A 22898-nucleotide genomic window follows, 5' to 3' on the forward strand; every position below is an offset into this window, starting at 1 on the left:
ATGTCAGCTGTCAATGACACCAAGTTCAACTCTGCAGTGTTCCTTCTCACTGGGATACCTGGGCAGGAAGACGTCCATCTCTGGATCTCTATCCCCTTCTGCTTAATTTATGCTATTTCGATAGTAGGAAATGCAGTCATTCTGTTCATTATAAAAACAGATCGAAGCCTCCATGAGCCCATGTACATTTTCCTTTCCATGTTGGCCATCACAGACCTTAGCATATCGATAGCCACCATGCCGACGATATTGGGCATATTCTTGTTCAACTCTAGGGAGATCAGCCTCAATGCCTGTTTTGCCCAGTTGTTTTTCATCCACTTGCTTCAGTGCATTGAATCATCTGTGCTCTTGCTGATGGCCTTTGACCGCTTTGTCGCTATCTGTAGCCCACTGAGATATGCTTCCATCTTAACCCTGCCGAGAATAGCCAAGATGGGGTTGGTGTTTGTGCTAAGAGGGGTGGTTGTAGTATTACCATTCCCCTTTCTCCTGAAACGGTTCCAATACTGTCAAGCCAATGTCCTCTCCCATGCCTACTGCCTGCACCAGGAGGTCATGAAGATGGCTTGTTCAGACATCACAGTCAATAGCATCTATGGCTTGTCTGGTTCACTTTTAACGATGGGGTTGGATTCGCTGCTCATCTTCTTATCTTACGTGATGATCTTCAAAACAGTGTTGAGCATTGCATCGAAGGTGGAGTGTCTCAGAGCCCTGAAAACCTGTATTTCCCATATCTGTGTCGTCCTGCTCTTCTACATACCAGAGATAAGCTTGTCTGTGATACACAGATTTGGGAAGGGCTCTTCTCACTTGCTTCAGATAGTCCTGGGCTATGTCTACCTGCTGGTCCCACCCCTGATGAACCCAATCGTGTACAGTGTGAAAAGCAAACACCTTCGTGCGAGGTTAATCAGGTTGTTCATCAAGTGAAGGGTCAGTCCATCGACCAGTTCCAATGCCTTTGACACGAGAGATGAAAAAATACTCCACCTCTTCCATCCTGGATCCTTACATCTAAGACCAGATGAGCTATTCATCTCCATTCAATAGCGAAAGCTTCTGCTGGGATCTAAGGCTTGGAGCAATGGAATAGGGGCTGTCCTCCCCAGCTGGTGAGTGAGGACAGGACACTTGGAGAAAGAGACTATGGCAGGCAGCAGCATTCACATAGTGACTGTGTTCATGGAGATCCAGGGCACCCATCACTCTTGGCCCTTAAATAGCCATATCCGTGGCTGCTTTGACCTCAGAAGTTCTGGCAATACAGTCAATAAAGAGAAGGGATATGGATGTTGTTTCCCATTACATCTGGCCTGCCACTGTTCTGTCTCTGGTTAAATATCCACAGGTCATGAAAAAAGCTGCAGAGCTGTTCTGCAGTCACAGTCCTGACCCTTCCTGAGCTCTCTGGCTGCTGTGTGATCCATGAGGGCTGCACCAGCTGTGGACAGGGGCTATGCAAGGGGCACAGTCACCCACCCTTCCTCTATGCCTTCAGCCAGGTAATTCTGACTGTGTCCTGCCAGAAACATGCTTAACGCAGGAGCCCAGGAGAAGCCATTCAGGCAGCCCCACCCCCATAGGTGGCTCGGCACACAGCACACCTACTGAGCAGGGCAGAGCTGCCTGTGTGAGTGAGGGTCTGACACACAGGAGTCCTGGAAAGAGACTCAGGCTCAGGCTCCCTCCCTGTCTGCTCCATTTCTACTTCCCCAGCTATGCAAAGTGGTGGAAACTGGCCTCAGCTGCCCCGTAGAGTCACAGCGATCTCCTGCCCCGGCCCACCCCATTCAGTGTGGGGTGACCACTTTTTAAAAAGGCAAAAGCAGGACAGATGCAGGAGCCACATCCCCCGCATTAACCCAGCCCCTGCTCCTCTTCTTCCCCTTCTGCCCCATCCCTTCCCCCAAGGCTCACCCCTGCTCCTCCTCTTTACCTGCGGCTCCGCCCCCTCTCCAGGCCCAACGCCAGAGACCGGATGTCATAAGAGCTGCCCTGGGAGCCAGAGCAACTCTATGGAGCCCCAGATCCTTCTCCTGCCCTGGGCACGTGCCTGTGGGCCCCAAGAGCAGCCCCCAGCTTGTGTCCCCTCACTCCTGGACAGCCCAGGACATACCCCCAGGGAAGAGGGATAGTCTGGCTCTCCCCAGAGTGGCCTGGGCTCCCTGGGTAGCTCTTACCATGGCCCAGCTGTGGCCTGGCCTGGGGGCGGAGCCTCAGGGGAAGTGAAGGAGCAGAGGGAAGGGCCTCGTGGGAAGAGATGGTGTGGGGTGTGTGGCAAGCCTGAGCCAATGCTAACTGCAGCAAGCAGGGCAGTGGGGCTCCTGAGTAAAGGAGGAAGGTGGGCCTGGAGGGCAGGAGAGTCTGTGTTTTGGAGAAGACTGAATTAAGGTGACCTCTTTAAGTACCCCAAGCTGGGAGTAAGCCATTGCAAGGGCTTTAGAGGGAAGGACAGGGCAGCTGCAGGGCTACCTCAGGCCACAAGGGGGCACCCTGGGGTGGCCCCGTTCACAGGGACTTGGCCAGAGTTTGATGTGCTCTTGGAAGCTGTTACCAACGGGCAGAGGTCAGCCCAGCCCTCAGGCTGTGTTGTGTTAGGCTAAACCAACCAGGCTCTTTTATTCTCCTCGTACTACAGGTCCTCCATTGCCCTGACCATCCCAGGAGTAAGTGGCTCTTGCGGTTCCTGCTCTCTACAGTGCATGAGAGACTCCAGCTGGACCTGTCAGTGCTCAGATAGCTGGAAGTCTGGTCCTGTGGTTTGTCACTGCTCTGTGACTCAGAGTTTGGTTTGATTCCTGTGCCATGTGTGACCATGGGGGAGCCATTGGCTGTCTCTGAGCCTCTGCACAGGTGGATAATACCCCGGCTCTACCTCACAGAGGTGGCAGAAGGATAAATATATCAAAGGTGCTCAGACACTCTGAGACCCAAAGATCAGGGCTGTGCCAGGGTTCCATAGAGCAAAGCCACTGACATTTGTGTATAAAATGTTTTTTTAGCACAACCTCCTGTGGCAGCTGCTTCTGGGAAGCCCCACGACTCCAGCACCTTGGTGTCTGTGGCCGATGTGGAGGTTCTCAGGGTGATAGTGTGGGGTAGGAGTGGATTTATGAGGGGAACGTTGGAGCATCATGGGAACGCCAGGAGTTTCAGACAGTCACCAGACTGGTGTTTGCCTCCCATTGAGGCTGAATGGGTCTAACTGTCAAACAATGGAGCAACAACCACGGGGCATCATCTTAGATGGTCTGGCTGGGAGAGAGCAGTCTGAGTTCAAAGCTCAGATTCACACCTTGGCCCTGTAACACTGACACAGCTGAGCACTATGGTGACTGGACCCAGGCTCATAGAATTTTCATTAAGGCCAGAAGGAGCCATTCAATCATCTAGTCCAGAGGTTCTCAAACTGAGGGGAGGCCCCTGCAGTGGGATATGTGGAATATATTCCAGGATTGGCATGAGAAGCTTTAGGGGAAAAAAAAACTTACTGTGCATTGTTTTACCCATAGCCATGAATAACTAGCCAAGCTGATTCCTCCAGAGAGATCTGGTCTTCAGTCGGCACTGTGCGTTTGTCTCCTGTGCATTTTGATGGATTTCTATTATGCTTGCACCGCATTATACAAAGTCGTTGCCATTTGTAGGTGGATCCGTTTGGTATGGTGCGGTGTGCGCATTTCATCATAGAAAAAAATGTAATTGAAACAGAAACAATAAAGCAATAAAACAACACAAATAAATGATACATTTCTCAAATAAATTTCACTAAAAATACTAATACATTTCTCAAATAGGTGTATCACAGAAGCCATTACTGTGAAAGAGGAAAAGGACAATGTTAATCTAATCCCCACTGGGCTTGCTATTCAAACTGGGACAGCAATAAAAAAAAAAAAAGCCAGCTCCTGCGCCAGAAGGCTGGACAACCTGGTGGACTGAAAAATAAAATGGATGGGCTACAAACCCTCTAACTACAGGAAAGGTACAAATGTTGATTACACTAGAAAGAGATGTGCCTCCATACATTAAATAATATCAAATACCCCAACCACCCCAAAAAATTCATTAAAACAAGACAGAGAGAACTACACAAAAATGAGGAGGTTAGTGAAACAGAAATTAAAAGGTACAGCACCAAAAGTAAAATCTCTGCAAGCTTCATGGAAACTTTTTAAAGACACAATAATAGAGGTTCAACTTAAATATATACCTCAGATTAAAAAAACATAGAAAGAGAACCAAAAAAGAGACACCGCGGCTAAACAGCAAAGTAAAGGAGGCAGTGAGAGGCAAAAAAAAATCCTTGAAAAAGAGGAAGTTGAATCTCAATTTGGAAAAATAAACTCTGTCAAATGAAGTGAAAAATGTAATTAGGGAGGGCAAAAAAAAAAAATAAGAAAAAGAACAGCTAGCTAAAGACTCAAAAAGTAATAGCATCAGAAGTAGAAAACCTGCTAAACAACCAGTGAGGCCACTGGATGATCGAGATGCTAAAGGAGCACTCAAGGACAATATGGCTATTGTGGAGAAACTAAATGAATTCTTTGCATTGGTCTTCGTGGCTGATAATGTGAAGGACTTTTCAAAATCTGAGCCATTCTTTTTAGGTGACAAATCTGAGGAATTGTCCCAGATTAAGGTGTCATTAGAGGAGGTCTTGGAACAAATTTATAAACTAAACAGTAATAAATCACCAGGACCAGATGGTATTCACCTACGTGTCCTGAAGGAACTCAAATGTGAAATTGTGGAACTACTAACTGTAGTCTGCAACCTATCATTTAAATCAGCTTCTGTACCAAATGACTGGAGGATAGCTAACATAATGCCAGTTTTTCAAAAGGGCTCCAGAGGTGATCCTGGCAATTACAGGATGGTAAGCCTGAATTCAGTATCAGGCAAACTAGTTGAAAATATAGTAAAGAACAAAATTGTCAAACACATACATGAACATAATTTGTTGGGGAAGAGTCAACATGGTTTTAGTAAAAGGAAATCATGCCTCACCTATCCACTAGAATTCTTTGAGAGGGATCAACAAGCATGTGGACAAAGGAGATCCAGTGGATATAGGGTATTTACATTTTCAGAAAGTCTTTGTCAAGGTCTGTCACCAAAGGCTCTTAAGCAAAGTAAGCAGTCACAGGATAAGAAGGAAGGTTCTCTCATGGATTGGTAACTGGTTGAAAGATAGGAAACAAAGAGTAGGAATAAATGGTCAGTTTTCAGAATGGAGAGAGGTAAATAGTGGTGTCGCCCAAGGGTCTGTACTGGGCCCAGTCCTATTTAACATATTCATAAATTATTTGTAAAAAGGGGTAAACAGTGAGGTGGCAAAATTAGCAGATGATACAAAACTACTCAAGGTAGGTAAGTCCCAGGCAGACTGTGAGGCAATGCAAAAAGATCTCTCAAAACTGGGTGACTGGGCAGCAAAATGGCAGATGAAATTCAATGCTGATAAATGCAAAGTAATGCACACTGGAAAACACAATCTCAACTATACATATAAAATGATGGAGTCTAAATTAGCTTTTACCACTCAAGAAAGAGATCTTTGAGTCATTGTGGATAGTTCTCTGAAAACATCCACTCAATATTCAGTGGCAGTCAAAAAAGTGAACAAAATGTTGGGAATCATTAATTCAGGGATGGATAATAAGACCGAAAATATCATATTGCCTCTATATAAATCCATTGTATGCCCACATCTTGAGTACTGCATGCAGGTGTGGTTGCCCCATCTCAAAAAAGATATACTAGAATTGGAAAAGGTTCAGAAAACATCAAGAAAAAGGATTAGGGGTATGGAACAGCTTCCATATGAGGAGAGATTATTAATAAGACTGCGACTTTTCAGCCTGAAATAGAGATGACTAAGGGTATGTCTACACTACGAAATGAGGTTGATTTAATACAAGTCAATTTTTTAGAAATTGGTTTGGTCCAGTCAATTGTGTATGTTCCCACTAATCGCATTAAGTCGGTGGTGTGCGTCCACAGTACCGAGGCTAGCGTCGACTTTTGGAGCATTGCACTGTGATAGCTATCCCACAGTTCCCACCGTCTCCACTGCCCATTGGAATTCTGGGTTGAGCTCCCAATGCCTGATGGGGCAAAAACATTGTCGCAGGTGGTTCTGGGTACGTCATCAGCTGTCCCCCTCCCCCCCCCCATGAAAGCAACAGCAAAAAATCATTTCTCACCTTTTTTCCTGGGTTACCCATGCAGACGACATACCATGGCAAGCATGGAGCCCGCAGAGCTCACTGTCACCGTACGTCTCCTGGGTGCTGCTGGCAGATGCGGTACTGCAGTGCTACACAGCAGCATCCCCTTGCCTTGCCTTGCCTTGCGGACAGCAGATGGTGCAATACGCCTGCTAACTGTCGTCATCATCCCATGGGTGCTCCTGGCCGACCTCGGTTAGGTTGGTCGGGATCACCAGGACAAAAATGAGAATGACTCCAAGTTATTCTCTTCTTTAAGTTTCATCTAACGGAAATTCAGTCCTGTCTGGAATATCATGTCAGCTGGAGGCTTCTGCCTCAGGCTGCTCTCCCAGTCGGTAGCACCACATGGTCGCACCTACCCCAGCCTATCCCTTGCTCCCATGGTTCATGAAGCCTGGCCAGTAGTCAGGAGCTCTTCAACGATAGTCTGAGCAAGTGCACAATGGTGGTAGAATGTGCCTTTGGATGTTTAAAAGCTTGCTGGCGCAGTTTACTGACTCGGTTAGACCTCAGCGAAACCAATATTCCCATTTTATTACTGCTTGCTGTGTGCTCCACAATATCTGTGAGAGTAAGGAAGAGACGTTTATGGCAGGGTGGGAGGTTGAGGCAAATCACCTGGCTACTGATTACACGCAGCTAGACACCAGGGTGGTTAGAAGAGCACAGCAGGGCACGCTGTGCATCAGAGAAGCTTTGAAAACCAGTTTCATGACTAGCCAGGCTATGGTGTGAAAGTTCTGTTTGTTTTTCCTTGATGAAAACCCGCCCCCTTGGTTCACTCTACTCCCTGTAAGCCAACCGCCCTCCCCTCCCCCCCTTTGATCTTCGCTTGCAGAGGCAGTAAAGTCATTGTTGTTTCAAATTCATGCATTCTTTGTTAATTCATCACACAAATGGGGGGATAACTGCCACGGTAGCCCAAGAGGCGTGGGGGAGGAGGGAAGCGCAGGGGTAAGGTAGTTGTAGGGGCACCCCCTAGAATGGCATGCAGCTCATCATAGAAGCGGCATATCTGGGGCTCTGACCCGGAGCGGCCGTTTGCCTCTCTGGTTCTTTGGTAGGCTTGCCTGAGCTCCTTAAGTTTCATGTGGCACTGCTGCGGATCCCTGTTATAACCTCGGTCCTTCATGCCTTTGGAGATTTTTTTAAATATTCCAGCATTTCGTCTTTTGGAACAGAGTTCATATGCACGGTCTCGTCTCCCCATACAGCGTTCAGATGCAGAGCATCCCGTTCGGTCCATGCTGGAGCTCATTCAAAATTTCGTGGTGCTTTTCCTGTCTACCTAGCCAGTGCACCTGAGTTGAGAGTGCTGTCCAGATTGGTCACAATGGAGCACTCTGGGATAGCTCCCAGAGGCCAATACTGTCGAATTTGCATCCACACTACCCCAAATTTGACCCAGCAGGGTCAATTTCAGTGCTAATTCCTTCCAGGGAGAACAGAAATAGATTTTAAGAGCCCTTTAAGTTGACAAAAATGGCTTCATTGTGTGGACGGGTGCAGGGTTAAATAGATCTAACACTGCTAAATTTGATCTTAACTCATAGTATAGACCAGGGCTAAGGGGAGATATGATGGAAGTCTATAAAATCATGACTGGTGTGGAGAAAGTAAATAAGGAAGTGTTATTTACTCCTTCTCACAATACAAGAACTAGGGGCCACCAAATGAAATGAATAGGCAACAGGTTTAATACAAATCATAGAATCATAGAATATCTGGGTTGGAAGGGACCTCAGGAGGTATCTAGTCCAACCCCCTGCTCAAAGCAGGACCAATTGCCAACTAAATCATCCCAGCCAGGGCTTTGTCAAGACTGACCTTAAAAACCTCTAAGGAAGGAGATTCCACCACCTCCCTGGGTAACCCATTCCAGTGCTTCACCATCCTCCTAGTGAAAATGTTTTTCCTAATATCCAACCTAAACCTCCCCCACTGCAACTTCAGACCAATACTCCTTTTTCTGTCATTTGCTACCACTGAGAACAGTCTAGATCCATCCTCTTTGAAACCCCCTTTCAGGTAGTTGAAAGGAGTGATCAAATCACCCTTCATTCTTCTCTTCTGAAGACTAAACAATCCCAGTTCTCTCAGCCTCTCTTCATAAGTCATGTGCTCCAGCCCCCTAATCATCTTTCTTGCCCTCTGCTGGACTCTTTCCAATTTTTCCACATCCTTCTTGTAGTGTGGGGCCCAAAACTGGATGCAATAGTCCAGATGAGGCCTCACCAATGTCGACTAGAGGGGAATGATCACGTTCTTCGATCTGCTGGTAGTGCCCCTATTTATACAGCCCAAAATGCCGTTAGCCTTCTTGGCAACAAGGGCACACTGTTGACTTATATACAGATACTTATCTACTGTAACCCCTAGGTCTTTTTCTGCAGAATTGCTGCCTAGCCATTTGGTCCCTAGTCTGTAGCGGTACATGGGATTCTTCCATCCTAAGTGCAGGACTCTGCACTTGTCATTGTTGAACCTCATCATATTTCTTTTGGCCCAATCCTCTAATTTGTCTAGGTCCTTCTGTAACTTAACCCTACCCTCCAGTGTATCTACCACTCCTCCCAGTTTAGTGTCATGTGCAAACTTGCTGAGGGTGCAAGCCACGCCATTCTCCAGATCATTAATGAAGATATTGAACAAAACCAGCCCCAGGACCGACCTTTGGGACACTCCACTTGATACCAGCTGCCAACTAGACATGGAGCCATTGATCACAACCTGTTGAGCCTGATGATCTAGACAGATTTCTCTCCACCTTATAATCCATTTATCCAGTCCATACTTCTTTAACTTGCTGGAAAGAATACTGTGGAAGACTGTATCAAAAGCTTTTCCAAAGTCAAGGAATAACACGTGTGCCCCATCAATCTGTGGAACTCCTTGCCAGAGGATTTTGCGAAGGCCAAGACTATAAGAGGGTTAAAAAAAAACTAGATACATTAATGGAGGATCGGTCCATCAATTTTTATTAGCCAGGATTGGCAGGGATGGCATCCCTAGCCTCTGTTTGACAGAAGCTGAGAATGGGTGGCGGGGAATGGATCACTTGATGATTACCTGTCTGTTTATTGTCTCTGGAGCACCTGTCATTGGCCACTGTCGGAAGACAGGACTGGGTTGGATGGATCTTTGTTCTGACCCAGTATGACCATTCTGATGTTTTCCCATGGTAGTGTCACCATACCTCCCATTTTGGCTGGAAGAATCCTTTTTTTAAGCCTGTTCCAGGCAATTCGACTTTTTTATTTCAATAGGATGCATTTGTCCCTTTCAATCTTGCTGACTTGATCAGTTGGGAAGAGCAAATGGGACAAATGCTCACTTCTGTCATAAAACTTGGGAAGTTGGGATCAGAGAAATGTTCAGGGGAGGCGACTGCAGATGCCAGCCCCCCACAGGGGGTGAAGCAGAGCTGGGGGTGGTGAGGTAGCAATCCACCTTTGCTCAGCAGAGGGTGCTGTGGCACTAGAATAGCATAGTAGCTCCAGGCAGAAAATAACTTCATCAGTTCTGCCTTTTGCCTGCCATAGGGCACTCTGGCAATAGAATAGAGCAGCAGCTCCCAGCCATCTAGAGAAGAGAAGGAGCCTGCCTTCTTCACAGTGCCTGTCGGGCCAGGGACTATGGGGAGACAGACAGCGTGCGTAGCTGGGGTGGGAGTGGGGGCGCAGATAGGAGCTCATGAGGGCTAGTGGGGGAGGAATAAATTGGGTCAGGGGCTGAATTGGAGTGGCGGCGCAAGGCAACGGGTGGGAGGTAAGTGCAGGACGACATGGGAGAAAGGAGATGGCTCAGTGGAGGCACAGAGACACAAAAGGAAGGCAGGGTGCAGAGCCACATGGGGAAAGAGGGAGGGAGTGTCTGAATGGGGGTAGAGGGAAACATATGGACAAGGATCAGAGGGGTCGCCGTGTTAGTCTGGATCTGTAAAAGCAGCAAAGAGTCCTGTGGCACCTTATAGACTAACAGAAGTTTTGGAGCATGAGCTTTCGTGGGTGAATACCCACTTCGTCGGATGCATGTAGTCCGACATGCATCCGACGAAGTGGGTATTCACCCACGAAAGCTCATGCTCCAAAACTTCTGTCAGTCTATAAGGTGCCGCAGGACTCTTTGCTGCTTATATGGACAAGGGCAGATGTTCCTGACTGAATGGGCAAGGGTAGGGCTGAGCCAGGGTCTCCCTCCCTAACAGTCCTTTGCCCAAGGAAACCTCTTCCATATTTTTCCAAACTATAACCAAAACCCCTACAAGTTCACACCCAAGCCCATTCTCAGCAATTTCTTCCCTTTCCCTCAGCTCCTCTGTTACCCAGGACTCCCTCAAGCTTTGGCACTACTTCTGAGGGGTGCTAGAAAATACGGTTACGTATTATAGTTTAAATGAATTATTATTCAAAGTTGTGTATTAATATGCCTATTAAGGAAGCTATTTGTCAAAATATATATTTTTTGTTGTTGTCTGTATTGTTACAGACATTTTTGCTGATAGGTATTTTGAAATAAATGACCAAAATAATTGAAGCTGGCCTGATTATATAGTGTTAATTAACAAATAAAATATGCAGAATTTTGCACAATTTGAAAATATAGTGTTCAGAATTTGAATTTTTAATTTTTTTGGCACAGAATTCCCCCAGGAGTAAATTTGAGCTGGAGTTTAGCTGGAAAAAAATAATTTCGCCCATGAAAAATTTGGACACATACTAAAATGTTTCCTTTGTATCCATTTTTGGGTGTCTCTCCCTCATAACATGAACAAAGGAGTCTATGGCTGCACTCTGGGTATGGAAAGGTCGAAACCTCCTGACCAGTATACGGCTGGGGTATTGTGCCCATCAGTTACATTAACCAGCCTTCCCATCTCTGTGCAGCCCCCTGCACCCTGTACAATGTCCCTTCAGCAGATCCTGTGGGCAGCGGCTGCTGTGATAGGCCCTGGTAGCCCATCTCTGATGAACCTGTGCTAGCAGGGAGCTGGAGAGGTTCCTAGACCAGTTGTGAAGGCCCAGAGATTGTGGGTGGGGGGTCTAGCTACCAGTGGATCACTGAGATCTGTGCCTAACTTTGGGGATCCCTGGATCCTGGGTCCCCCTTCTCATTCCTCAGGGAGAAGGGAAGGGACCCCCTTCCTGGAACAATCCAAGGGAAATTTCCATATAGGGAACCTTGTAGAATTTCCCTTCCCTGGCCTGCACCCTGGGTTTGTAATGCAGGAAAGGGGGCTGCAAAGGAGAAAACTGGTCCTATATTATTATTATTATATTTATTATTATTATTTTATTATTTCAGCAAGATCACAGCCGTCACAGCATCATTGTTACCACTCGGCCACCCTTAAGGAAGCCATGTGGCTCATCGTCACCATAGGAACAGTGATGACAAGCCCGGATTCCAGGAATAGAGCCTGCAGCAGGGCTGGTGCTGCAGTCCAGTTGGGTAGCATCACCCGATGTCCCCTGTGATTTGCCTTTCTGCAATTTGCCATTCGCTGTGACGGGGGCTAAAGCTGGTGCTCTCAAAGTCAGTTAGCTCATGTTCCCTGATGGCCAAGTGGCCCCCAAGGGAATGTGCAGAAAGGCTTCATAAAGACAGTTGCCTCCGTATCTGAACAGATGCTGCTTGCTGCCTGTGCAACCTCTCCGATGACTCCTTGTCCTTAGGGTGAAGATCTCTGGTGTCAGCAGCTCCCCTTCTAGCAGGAATTGGGTATTTTGGCAGGTTTCACTATTATAAAATTCAAACTGAAGAGTAAAGGCTGCAAGCTGCTGCCATTTACAGATGTTCTGTGCAGTGTCGGAGGACTCAGCTGGGCTGTCGGGGTGCTTCAGTGACGGGGCTGGAGGGCAGGCAGCACTAGGTAACTTAGGAACCTCTCCCCTACATCTACCTGTACTCCACAATGGTCTGTTCCATCTACACAGAAATCTGACATTAAACGTAAGCTCGAAGTGTTAAAACCACAATGCCCCGAATCAGCATTTCTTCATGGGTCACATTTCTAGAGTGTGCTCTGCGTCTGATTCTGCCAGGGGCTGAATGAGTCGAGACTCCACGGATTATCAGTGGCTAGTTCCCAAATCTCCTCAGCATTATTTGCTGCTGGAAATTTATTCAGCAAATGCATTTTCCTAGGTTTTATTCTCTGACTCAATTGTGAAGGCAGGAATTCAGAGCTGTGTTGCTCTGTGGTAAAAGGTCTGATAGGACATATGTCTGTTTCCTGACTGGCTGAGGGCTCTAGCTCCTATACCCTGTGACTTCAGACTTCCCCAGTGGTTTCTGTGCTTATCAGTCTAAAGAGCTTCTAAGCAACATCTGTCCCACCTCTGCACAGACAACCTGTGTAACATGGCTGGAGCCCAGAAATAAGCTTTTTCCAGCTTGTATCTCTGGTGTGGTCCCTCAATCTCCCTGAAGTGCTGACTGAGTGATGGCTTTTCCTGTCCTGCTTGTTTTCCAGCAGCCTGCTATTAAACTAAGAAGAGCCATATTGGTTTAATCTAATACAGCCATAACATAAACATCCCAGTAATTAATCCAATGTAGCTCTACAACAAACATCCCAAGAACTGGGTTTAACAGACACATTCATTATGGCAGCTCAGCTCCATGTCTGTCCCAGTGCTGTTCCCAGGTGCTACGAATTTTATGAATACTGTACAAAGGAAGTCTGAGAGACAGCAATAGATGACTTTCTTATGTGAAATGAAGTTCCCTTTCCATCAATACACATCCATTTTACTTTGAAATCCACAACTTCCAAATCCTCATTATGTGCAAACCCTCAGTGTACCTGCATAACAGGTGCTGGGCTCACTATGTACTAGAGAGTGAGAGCCCAGGGAACAAATATTTTCTATACTGACTCCAATGCCTGTTACCACTCCAGATACAGGCTACAGACTGACAGAACTGAACCTGAGGAGAATCAGTCAGCTATTAACCCAGGGACAGAGGAGCTACTAGACTTTTGTTTGAATGTGATTGAATGTGGGCTGAGATACTGGGATCTTCTCAGGTTCTGAAGAAATCCAGATGACAGACACTACATTTTAAGTCCCTCTCTAACCTGAGAAATCATCTCTGAGAGAAGATCAGAAGGGAAAGAATGGGTTGACGTGGAAGAGGTGAGTAACTGTTATGCCAAACCTTTTATTGTAATATAAATATTAGAAAGGTGAAAGTAGGCTGGTGCACCCCGGTACGCCGTACTGGTAAGAAAGTGCCCGGCTGGGGGCAGGACTCTGAATGCCGATTAAAGGTTCCCCAAGTAGTGCTGGTGCTGGGGCCACGGAGCTAGAAGTTTCTTCTTCTCTAGGCCAGTGACACCCGGGTGGGGGGTTGGCAACGGCGCTTCCGGGGCAGGAGCTGGGAGCCAGGTTGGCTGTGCCAGTGCTTGACTGGCCCTAGCGCTGGAGTTGGAGGCATGCGCGCACTCCCAGCCAGGCTCCTGCCAGCAGTGTGGGGCTCCCAGCCTGTCCTGCTGGCCCCACGCTGCCCCTGGAAGCAGTGCAGGCCCCATGCTGGCCCCACGCTGCCCCTGGAAGCAGTGCAGGCACATCCCTGCGGCGTGCGGCCCCTGGGGGGAAGGGAGAGACAGAGGGTCTTCGCGTGCTGCCTCGCCTGCAGGCACCACTCCCAGATCTCCCGTATGGCCAGGAACAGGAACAGCACAGGGCAGGGTCACCAACCGTGACCAGGACTGCCCCACCTCACTCCCGCTACACGTACCCAACCCCCTGCCCTGAGCTCCCTCACTCCTCCAACCCCTGCCGTTGAGCCCCCCTCATGCCCCACACCCCCTGCCCCCTGCCATGAACCCTCACATACTCCCACACCCCAATACTCTGCCCTGAGTCCCCACACCGCCCCCAGCCCCCTGCCCTGACTCCTGCACCCCCACACCCCAACCCGCTGCCCTGGACCCCCCCCACACCCCTTCTTCTCAGTGGAATCCTATGCCATATGTGAAATTGTGGCTTGAAAAGGGCCGACATGCAGCACATTCAACTCAAAGCCCGGCACAATGAGAACAAGAAGAGCAGTGAGACCAGCTTTATGGGCCAATGGGGGAGTTTCTGTAAGGTTACTTCAGGTTTTTATTCCAATATTCAAGTTTTATTCCAGAGTATTGGTAGTAACTTTAAGTATCAAAGTCAGGCAAAGAGATCCATGAAGCTAAGTGTGCAGGAGTGGAGGTGGGAAGGGGGGTTGTGATATGACAGTACCTGTAAGAAATTTAAGTTACTTTCACCCCTGATCACAAACCAAACTTTCATGATATGCATATATATCGAAAGCCAGCAGCCAATTTGTTGGGATCTCTACAGGAAGGAGCAGTGGTAACATTAATGTTTAATGGCTTTTGCTTCAGAAAGTATTTCAGAAATACTCCACATATTGTTAGCAATAATTTTGTGCTATTACCTCTATGTTTAGTGAATAGTTCTATGACCCTGTCTCCTGGTAATGGACCAGAATCTGTTTCTAACTCAGACCATGTGTTTACACTCATGTCATGATACAACGGGCCACACTCAGAAGTGGAGGGCCAGAAAGGGTGTCTGTGGAAAGGTGACAATTGCAAAATCACACTGTGCTCAAGTAGGCTGCGGAACTCCCAGCAACAAGATATCAATGGGGACAAGAGCTTAGCAGGATTCGAAGAGGGACTGGATGTTTATGGGGGTAACCTGAAAATCAAATTACAGCAGTGAGGATTTGTGGGATTGAATGTGAGATGCTGAAGGCTTCTGGATTGAGAATTGTGTGTGAAGGGCTGGCTTTGGGCTTGTTCTCATTGGCCAGCTAATTGTGAATAGGTAGATAGGTGTGTAGAATGATAATTACCCTATGAGTTACAGCTGCGGCTGTGTGGGTTTAATTAACTAATTAGCAATTGTGATTGCTTATCATGTTGTATATAAGAGCATGCTGGGAATGAATAAAGATGGATGCATACACACACACTCTCTCTCTCTGCTTGGACTTCGTTTCTGCTCTTGTGATGCAACAAATGGTGACCCCGATGTGATACAGACTTACAGTGCAGTGAACTAGTCAGAACAAGCTGGATCATCATTGAAACAAAACACAGTGAGAGAAGTACAGCTGTGGATGCTTCTCTTTTGAAGGAAATCATCAAAAATGAATTTAAGGAGCGTTACTCGCTGAATCCAGAGTATATAACTGATGTTGTGTATGAAAAACCTTATATCACTATTGAACTGAAACAAAATGTTTCCCAGAAGTCTGCCAAGAGTGTGGATATATCTGACGTGGCTTACTACTTTGAAAAAGATGTCAAAGGTGACTCACACTACAGATAAACATCAGTGAAGAACCTCTAAAATTTGATCAAGCTCTAATCTATTATGTTGATGAAAAGCCCCCAGAGTTTTCCATGAAACGTCTGACTGCTGGTGTTATTGCAGTCATTGTAGTGGTGGTACTAGCAATTGTTGCTGGAATTATTGTACTGGTTATCACTAGGAGAAGGAGAGGAAAGTATGAGAAGGCTGAGGCAAAGGAAATGAATGAAATGCAAAGAGAACTAAACTCATAACTGAAGTCACTAGAAGACAAATCGTGAACTATCAAGAAGGCAAACAGAACTAAAACAAGATAAGTACTAGTACCACTGTTGCCAATCTTGAATGAAGATAGTGTTGGTGGCCTGAATTGATAAAAAGAAAAAGAGGGACGCGCCTGAAGTCCCAGCGTCGAGCGGCCGGGAAAAAAAAAAAAAAAAAAAAAAAAAAAAAAAAAGGGCGCACGGCTTTCACGAGCGAGCAGCTGCTGGAGCTGGAGAAGGAATTCCACTGCAAGAAGTACCTGAGCCTGACGGAGCGCTCGCAGATCGCTCACGCCCTCAAGCTCAGCGAGGTACAGGTCAAGATCTGGTTCCAGAACCGCCGCGCCAAGTGGGAACGCATCAAAGCTGGGAGCTGCACGGCGTCCGAGCGAGCAGCTGAGAGCTGCAGGGCGTCCGAGAGAGGAGGCGTGCCTGACAAGCGGCTGGGAGCCGCAGGGAATCCGAACGAGCGGCTGGGAAGCCGCGGGGCGTCCAAAGAAAGGAGGCGTACCTGACAAGTGGCTGGGAGCCGCAGGGTGTTCGAGCGAGCGGCTGGGAGCCGCAGGGCATCTGACAAGGGAGGCACACTCGAACCAAGAAGTGAGCAGCTAATATGGGAACTGCTGCGTCAGCAGATTTGATACGCATCACGGAGCGGTGGGGAGAAAAGTTCCCCTCTGATGCGTTATCCCGCCTGTTGCGGTGGGGACGAAGAGGGGGACTTTCCATTCAATCAAGTAATAATACTGTTTGGGAGCGGTTGGGCTGTGAGCTCTGGAAATCGGTGGCTCAGGGCGATAAGGAGGTTTTCTCCCTGAGTCCAGTATGGCTCACCGCGCAGAGACGATTGGAGGAGTTTGAGGATGAGAGAAGACAACTTCAGAAAATGGCTGATTTTGCAGTAACACTGGAGCGAGAACTGGAACAGGTTAAATTGATTCTGCATCAGCGAGATCTACAGTTTGAATCTTTACAGCAAGAGCATCTAGTGCTCATGAAGCAGCTCACCTTAACCCAAGAATCATTGCACACCAAAGAGCAGTCCCTAAATGACCTACAGACTCAATATGATGAGCTGGTGGCCAGGTTAGAGGAATTCCAGGGTGATGTTATTTCTAAGGATGACACGATCCAATATTTGCAGAATGAGAAGATTGTCCTAGAGGTAGCTCTGCAGGCAGCAAAAGCAAGCAAAGAAGAACTTGATGAAGGAGCAAACTTCTTAGGTGAAAGTACTGAGGCAGTATCAGAAATCTTGGCACAATTGAGCCAGATGGAAAATCTGCAACAGGAAAGTGCCAGCCTGAAGAAACAGACCCAAAAAGTAAAGGAGCAGTTCTTACAGCAAAAGTTAATGGTGGAAGCTTATCAAAGAGGTGCAAGTTCACAGGACCAGCTGATTAGTGAATTGAAATCTACAAAGAAGCGACTGGATTTGGAAGTGAAAGAATTAAAACGGGAGTTACTGAAACTTCGAAGTGAAAAGCAGTCCATTGATGTTGAATGCTCAAGACTTCAGAAGGAAGTATCCCAGGTTCACCAGCAGATAGTGGAGTTAGAAAGCCACCTCCAGTCAGTGCAAAAAGAACAGGATGCACAAATCGCTGATGGAGGAAATAACCAGGCTTCCCATGAACGGATTCAAGCTTTGGAGATAGAGCTGCAGGCTGTTAGCCACAGTAAGATGATGTCGGAGAAAGAGCTGCAAGAAATAATTTCACTCACCAGCCAGGAGCTTCGAGAATCTAGAGGTTTCAGGAGAAAGATAAAACGTTTGGAAGAAATAAACAAGAAATTGGCCCTCGAACTAGAACATGAACGGGGGAAGCTCACTGGTTTTGGTCAGTCTAACATTGCTTTGCGAGAGCACAGCAACATCCCCGAAACAGTACTAGCAGAGAGAGAGGCAGACCTGGTGCAGCTGAATCTCCGGGTTCAAGCAGTCCTAAATATTCAAGCTTTACAGACTGCCTTAGAAAGAGAAAAGTCAAAAGTTAATAACCTTCAAAAGCAGGTTGCGGCAGCCAAAGTAGATGCAGCACATAACCGTCGTCATTATAGAGCTGCTGTTCTTGAGCTGAGTGAAATTAAGAAGGAGCTACAAGCCAAAGAACTGCTTGTCCAAACCCTTCAGGCTGAAGTAGACAAACTACATGCTATTATTGAATGTGCTCATGCCTCTTTTAAGGCGCTCCTTTTAAGACAAAAAGGGGGGATTTGCAGTGAGCGGGCAGACGCCTTGGATAAGACGCCTGCCGCTCGGTTGCTGCAAGCTCTTTACGTGCTTAATTGGTTACATCTTGGTAAAAACAGCCAGGTGCCCCCCGCGATTAAACATGTCAGCGGGATGACTGGGGAAGAGCAGGGTGCGGCCCCCCGACCCTCGGTCAAATGGTTTGATTATCAGCAGCAAATATGGAAAGGACCAGTTGACTTGCTAACGTGGGGCAGGGGTTATGTGTGTGTTGCCACTGATGCGGGTCCCAGGTGGATGCCAGCGAGGTGGGTCCGGCCTTGGTTGCGTCCTCCGGAGTGACGGCAGGCAGATGCGGAGGAGCCTCACGAGACGCGCTCAGATGTCGCGAAACCAGAGCCCCCGGAGGAGAGCTGTTTGTTAGCTCTGCCAGGACTTTTTCTGTCTGATCCTCCATGAATGAATTACTCACTTGAGATGATTTTTTATGTTTGAAAGAAAATCTGTGTGGTACCATGCAATTATTATTTAGAACTAAGATTTATGTTTTATGTTCCTTGTTATGTTTTGTGTTGTCTGTTTTCTGGCCAGAATTGTTGTTGTATTGTCATGTGGTTTGATGTTTTTTTTCTTAAGACCCCCCACCACCCTCAGTGTCAGTTTGATCACCTGACAGCTGAGGGATGATTCAAAAAAAAAAAAAAAAAAAGGAGGGGGGGGGTCCTGCAGAGGTTACATCATTTGTTTATTGTGTTTTGTTTTGTTCGTTTGATGTTTTTGAAATTATATGTTAAGGATTGAATGGTCATATAGGTTGATCTTATAAAGTTTTAATTTTTGTTTATGATAGGTTATAATGTTATGCTGTTATGAGTTGCAAATGTTTTATGAATAACATAATATTTGATTAAGATAGATTGTGGTGTTATGCTGTTATAAGTTGAAAATGTTTGGTGAATGTTTTTATCTTGTTTTCCTTTTTCCTTTTCTTTTGATTGTAAATAAAGGGGGGAGATGTGGGATTGAATGTGAGATGCTGAAGGCTTCTGGATTGAGAATTGTGTGTGAAGGGCTGGCTTTGGGCTTGTTCTCATTGGCCAGCTAATTGTGAATAGGTAGACAGGTGTGTAGAATGATAATTACCCTATGAGTTACAGCTGCGGCTGTGTGGGTTTAATTAACTAATTAGCAATTGTGATTGCTTATCATGTTGTATATAAGAGCATGCTGGGAATGAATAAAGATGGATGCATACACACACACTCTCTCTCTCTGCTTGGACTTCGTTCCTGCTCTTGTGATGCAACAAGGATTTAAAAAAAAAAGTCTTGGAAGGGTTCTACATTTTCCTGATTTACATCACAAAATATGTCTAACTAGTGGGTGTCAGGAAGAAATTTTCCCTCGGAGCAGGTTATGTCATAGCTGCCCATTGCAGGGCTTCTTCCACCTTCCTCTGCAGCATCTGGAACTGGCCACTGAATACTGAGCTAGATGGACTGCAGGTCTGGTCCAGTCTGGCAGTGCCTGTCTTCCTATTGGTGTTGTAAATCCACGACTATGCTTTTGCTAAAACAATGAGAAGTCCTTGTGGCACCTTAGAGACTAACACATTTATTTGTGCGTAAGCTTTCATGGGCTAGAACCCGCTTCGTCAGATGCATGGAGTGGAAAATACAGGAGCTGATATAAATACATGAAAAGATGTGAATTGCTTTACCAAGTGTGAGGTCAGTCTAACGAGATATTTCAATTGACAGCAGGATACCAAGGGAAGAAAAATAACTTTTGAAATGGTAATGAGAGTGGCCCATTTCAGACAGCTGACAAAAAGGTGTGAGTAACAGTAAGGGGAAATTAGGTTTAGGTTTTGTAATGACCCAACCACTCCAAGGCTTTATTCAGGCCTAATCTGATGGTGTCCAGTTTGCAAATTAATTCCAATTCTGCAGGTTCACATTGTACTCTGTTTTTAAAGACTTTTTTGTTGAAGAATTGTCACTTTTAGGTCTGTTATTGAGTGACCAGGGAGTTTGAAGTGTTCTCCTACTGATTTTTGAATGTTTTGATTCCTGATGTCAGATTTGTGTCCATTTATTCTTTTGCGTAGAGACTGTCCGGTTTGGCCAATGTACATGGCAGAGGGGCATTGCTGGCACATGATGGCATATATCACATTGGTAGATGTGCAGGTGAATGAGCCTCTGATGGTGTGGCTGATGTGGTTAGGTCCTATGATGGTGTCCCTTGAATAGATATGCAGACAGAGTTGGCACCGGGGTTTGTTGCAGGGTTTGGTTCCTGGGTTGGTGTTTTTGTTGTGTGGTGTGTAGTTGCTGTTGAGTATTTGCTTCAGGCTGGGGGGCTGTCTGTAAGCGAGGACTGGCTTGTCTCCCAAAGTCTGTGAGAGTGAGGGATCGTGCTTCAGGATAGGTTGTAGATCCTTGATGATGTGCTGGAGAGGTTTTAGTTGGGGGTTGTAGGTGATGGCTAGTGGCGTCCTGTTACTTTCTTTGTTGGGCCTGTCCTGCAGTAGGTCACTTCTGGGTACTCTTCTGGCTCTGTCAATCTGTTTCTTCACTTCACCAGGTGGGTATTGTAGTTTTAAGAATGCTTGATAGAGATCTTGTAGGTGGTTGTCTCTATCTGAGGGATCGGAGCAAATGCACTTATATCTTAGAGCTTGGCTGTAGACAATGGATCATGTGGTGTGGTCTGGATGAAAGCTGGAGGCACGTAGGTAAGTATAGCGGTCAGTAGGTTTCCAGTATAGGGTGGTGTTTATGTGACCATCACTTATTAGCACTGCAGTGTCTAGGAAGTGGATCTCTTGTGTGAACTGGTCCAGGCTGAGGTTGATGGTGGGATGGAAATTGTTGAAATCTTGGTGGAATTCCTCAAGGGCCTCCTTACCATGGGTCCAAATGATGAAGATGTCATCAATATAGCACAAGTAGAGTAGGAGTGTAAGGGGACGAGAGCTGAGGAAGCACTGTTTTAAGTCAGCTATAAAAATGTTGACATACTGTGGGACCATGTGGGTACCCATAACAATCCCGCTGAGTTGAAGGTATAAATTTTCTCCAAATCTGAAATAGTTGTGGATGAGGACAAACTCACAGAGTTCAGCCACCAGGGTTGCCATGATGGTATCGGGGATGCTATTCCTGATGGCTTGTAGTCCATCTTTGTGTGGAATGTTTATGTAGAGAGCATCTTCATCCATAGTGGCCAGGATGGTGTTTTCTGGAAGATCACTAAAGCATTGTAGTTTCCTCAGGAAGTCAGAGGTGTCTCGAGGATAGCTGGGAGTGCTGGTAGCATAGGGCCTGAGAAGAGAGTCTACATAGCCAGATAATCCTGCTGTCAGGGTGCCAATGCCTGAGATGATAGGGCATCCAGGATTCCCAGGTTTTTGGATTTTGGGTAACAGATAGAATACCCCTGGTTGGGGCTCTAGGGGTGTGTCAGTGTAGATTTGTTCCTGTGCTTCTTTAGGGAGTTTCTTGAACAGATAGTGAAGATTCTTTTGGTAACCCACAGTGGGGTCAGAGTGTAATGGCCTGTAGAATGTGGTATCAGAGAGTTGTCTAGCAGCCTCTTGTTCATACTCCAACCTATTCATGATGACTATAGCACCTCCTTTTGCTGATCTTCATTGAGCTCCTGGGAGTCTCTAGACTTGCACTGAGAACAGAAAGATGTCTCGTTAATTATAATCTAGTCTCCTATTCTTTTCCCTTCCAGGAAGGAAAGTTCAAAACTCTTCGGACCTGCCCAATATATTATGTCACCTGTCAATGCCACCAAATTCAATTCTTTAGTGTTCCTTCTCACCGGGATACCTGGGCAGGAAGACGTCCAAAATCTCTGGATCTCTGTCCCCTTCTGTTTAATGTATGTTATTTCAATAGCAGGAAATTCACTCATTCTGTTCATTATAAGAACAGATCCGAGCCTTCATGAGCCCATGTACATTTTCCTTTCCATGTTGGCCATCACAGACTTTGGTTTATCAATATCAGCCATACCGACCACACTGGGGATATTCTTATTTAACTCTAGGGAGATCAGCCTCGATGCCTGCTTTGCCCAGCTGTTCTTTATCCACTCATTTTCATACATTGAATCTTCTGTGCTTTTGTTGATGGCCTTTGACCGCTTCATTGCAATCTGTAACCCACTGAGATATGCTTCCATCTTAACCCCACGTAGAATATACAGGATGGGACTTTTGTTTGTGCTAAGATCGGTGGCCCTTAACATCCCACTTCCATTTCTCTTGAAACGGTTCCGATACTGTCGAGCCAATGTCCTCTCCCATTCCTACTGCCTGCACCAGGATGTCATGAAGATGGCTTGTTCAGACATCACAGTCAACAGCTTCTATGGTTTCACTATTAAACTCTTATCGGTGGGGTTGGACTCGTTCTTCATCTTTTTCTCCTATGTGATGATCCTTAAAACTGTGCTGAGTGTAACATCCCCCACAGAGTGCCTCAGGGCCCTGAACACCTGCGTCTCCCACCTCTGCGCTGTTCTGCTCTTCTACATACCAGATATTGGCTTGACTGTGATACACAGATTTGGGAACAGCTCTTCTCACTTGCTTCAAATTATCCTGGGCTACGTCTACCTGCTGGTCCCGCCCCTGATGAACCCAATCGTGTACAGCGTGAAAAGCAAACACCTTCGTGCGAGAATAATCAGGGTGTTCTTCAAGTGAAGGGTGAATTCATCACCTGGCTCCAGAACTGGTGACACAGCCCATGAAAAACATGGGCCACGATCACCTATTCCATTCCGGGCCCTTAAATCCAAGATGAAATGAGCTACTGATCTCCACTTTGTAGAGAGAGGTTCTGAAGGGATC

At 46.5% G+C, this 22898-nt stretch overlaps 2 protein-coding genes and 1 pseudogene across 2 annotated transcripts; all 3 read left to right on the top strand.

Moving 5' to 3' along the window:
• On the top strand, positions 1-936 carry LOC123374286 (olfactory receptor 51G2-like). The gene has a single exon (XM_045024082.1). The coding sequence runs from the start codon at positions 1-3 to the stop codon at positions 934-936; it is 936 nt and encodes a 311-aa protein (XP_044880017.1).
• A 14350-nt stretch (positions 937-15286) lies between these two features.
• Positions 15287-15889, top strand: LOC123362072 (annotated as a pseudogene).
• Positions 15890-21812: 5923 nt separating this feature from the next.
• LOC123364595 (olfactory receptor 51G2-like) lies at positions 21813-22751 on the top strand. Its single transcript, XM_045006843.1, has one exon. It carries the CDS (start codon positions 21813-21815, stop codon positions 22749-22751), a length of 939 nt encoding a protein of 312 aa, XP_044862778.1.
• Positions 22752-22898: the final 147 nt, after the last annotated feature.

This window comes from Mauremys mutica, chromosome 1 (genome assembly GCF_020497125.1).
Source record: "Mauremys mutica isolate MM-2020 ecotype Southern chromosome 1, ASM2049712v1, whole genome shotgun sequence".
Classification (NCBI taxonomy): Eukaryota; Metazoa; Chordata; order Testudines; family Geoemydidae; genus Mauremys; species Mauremys mutica.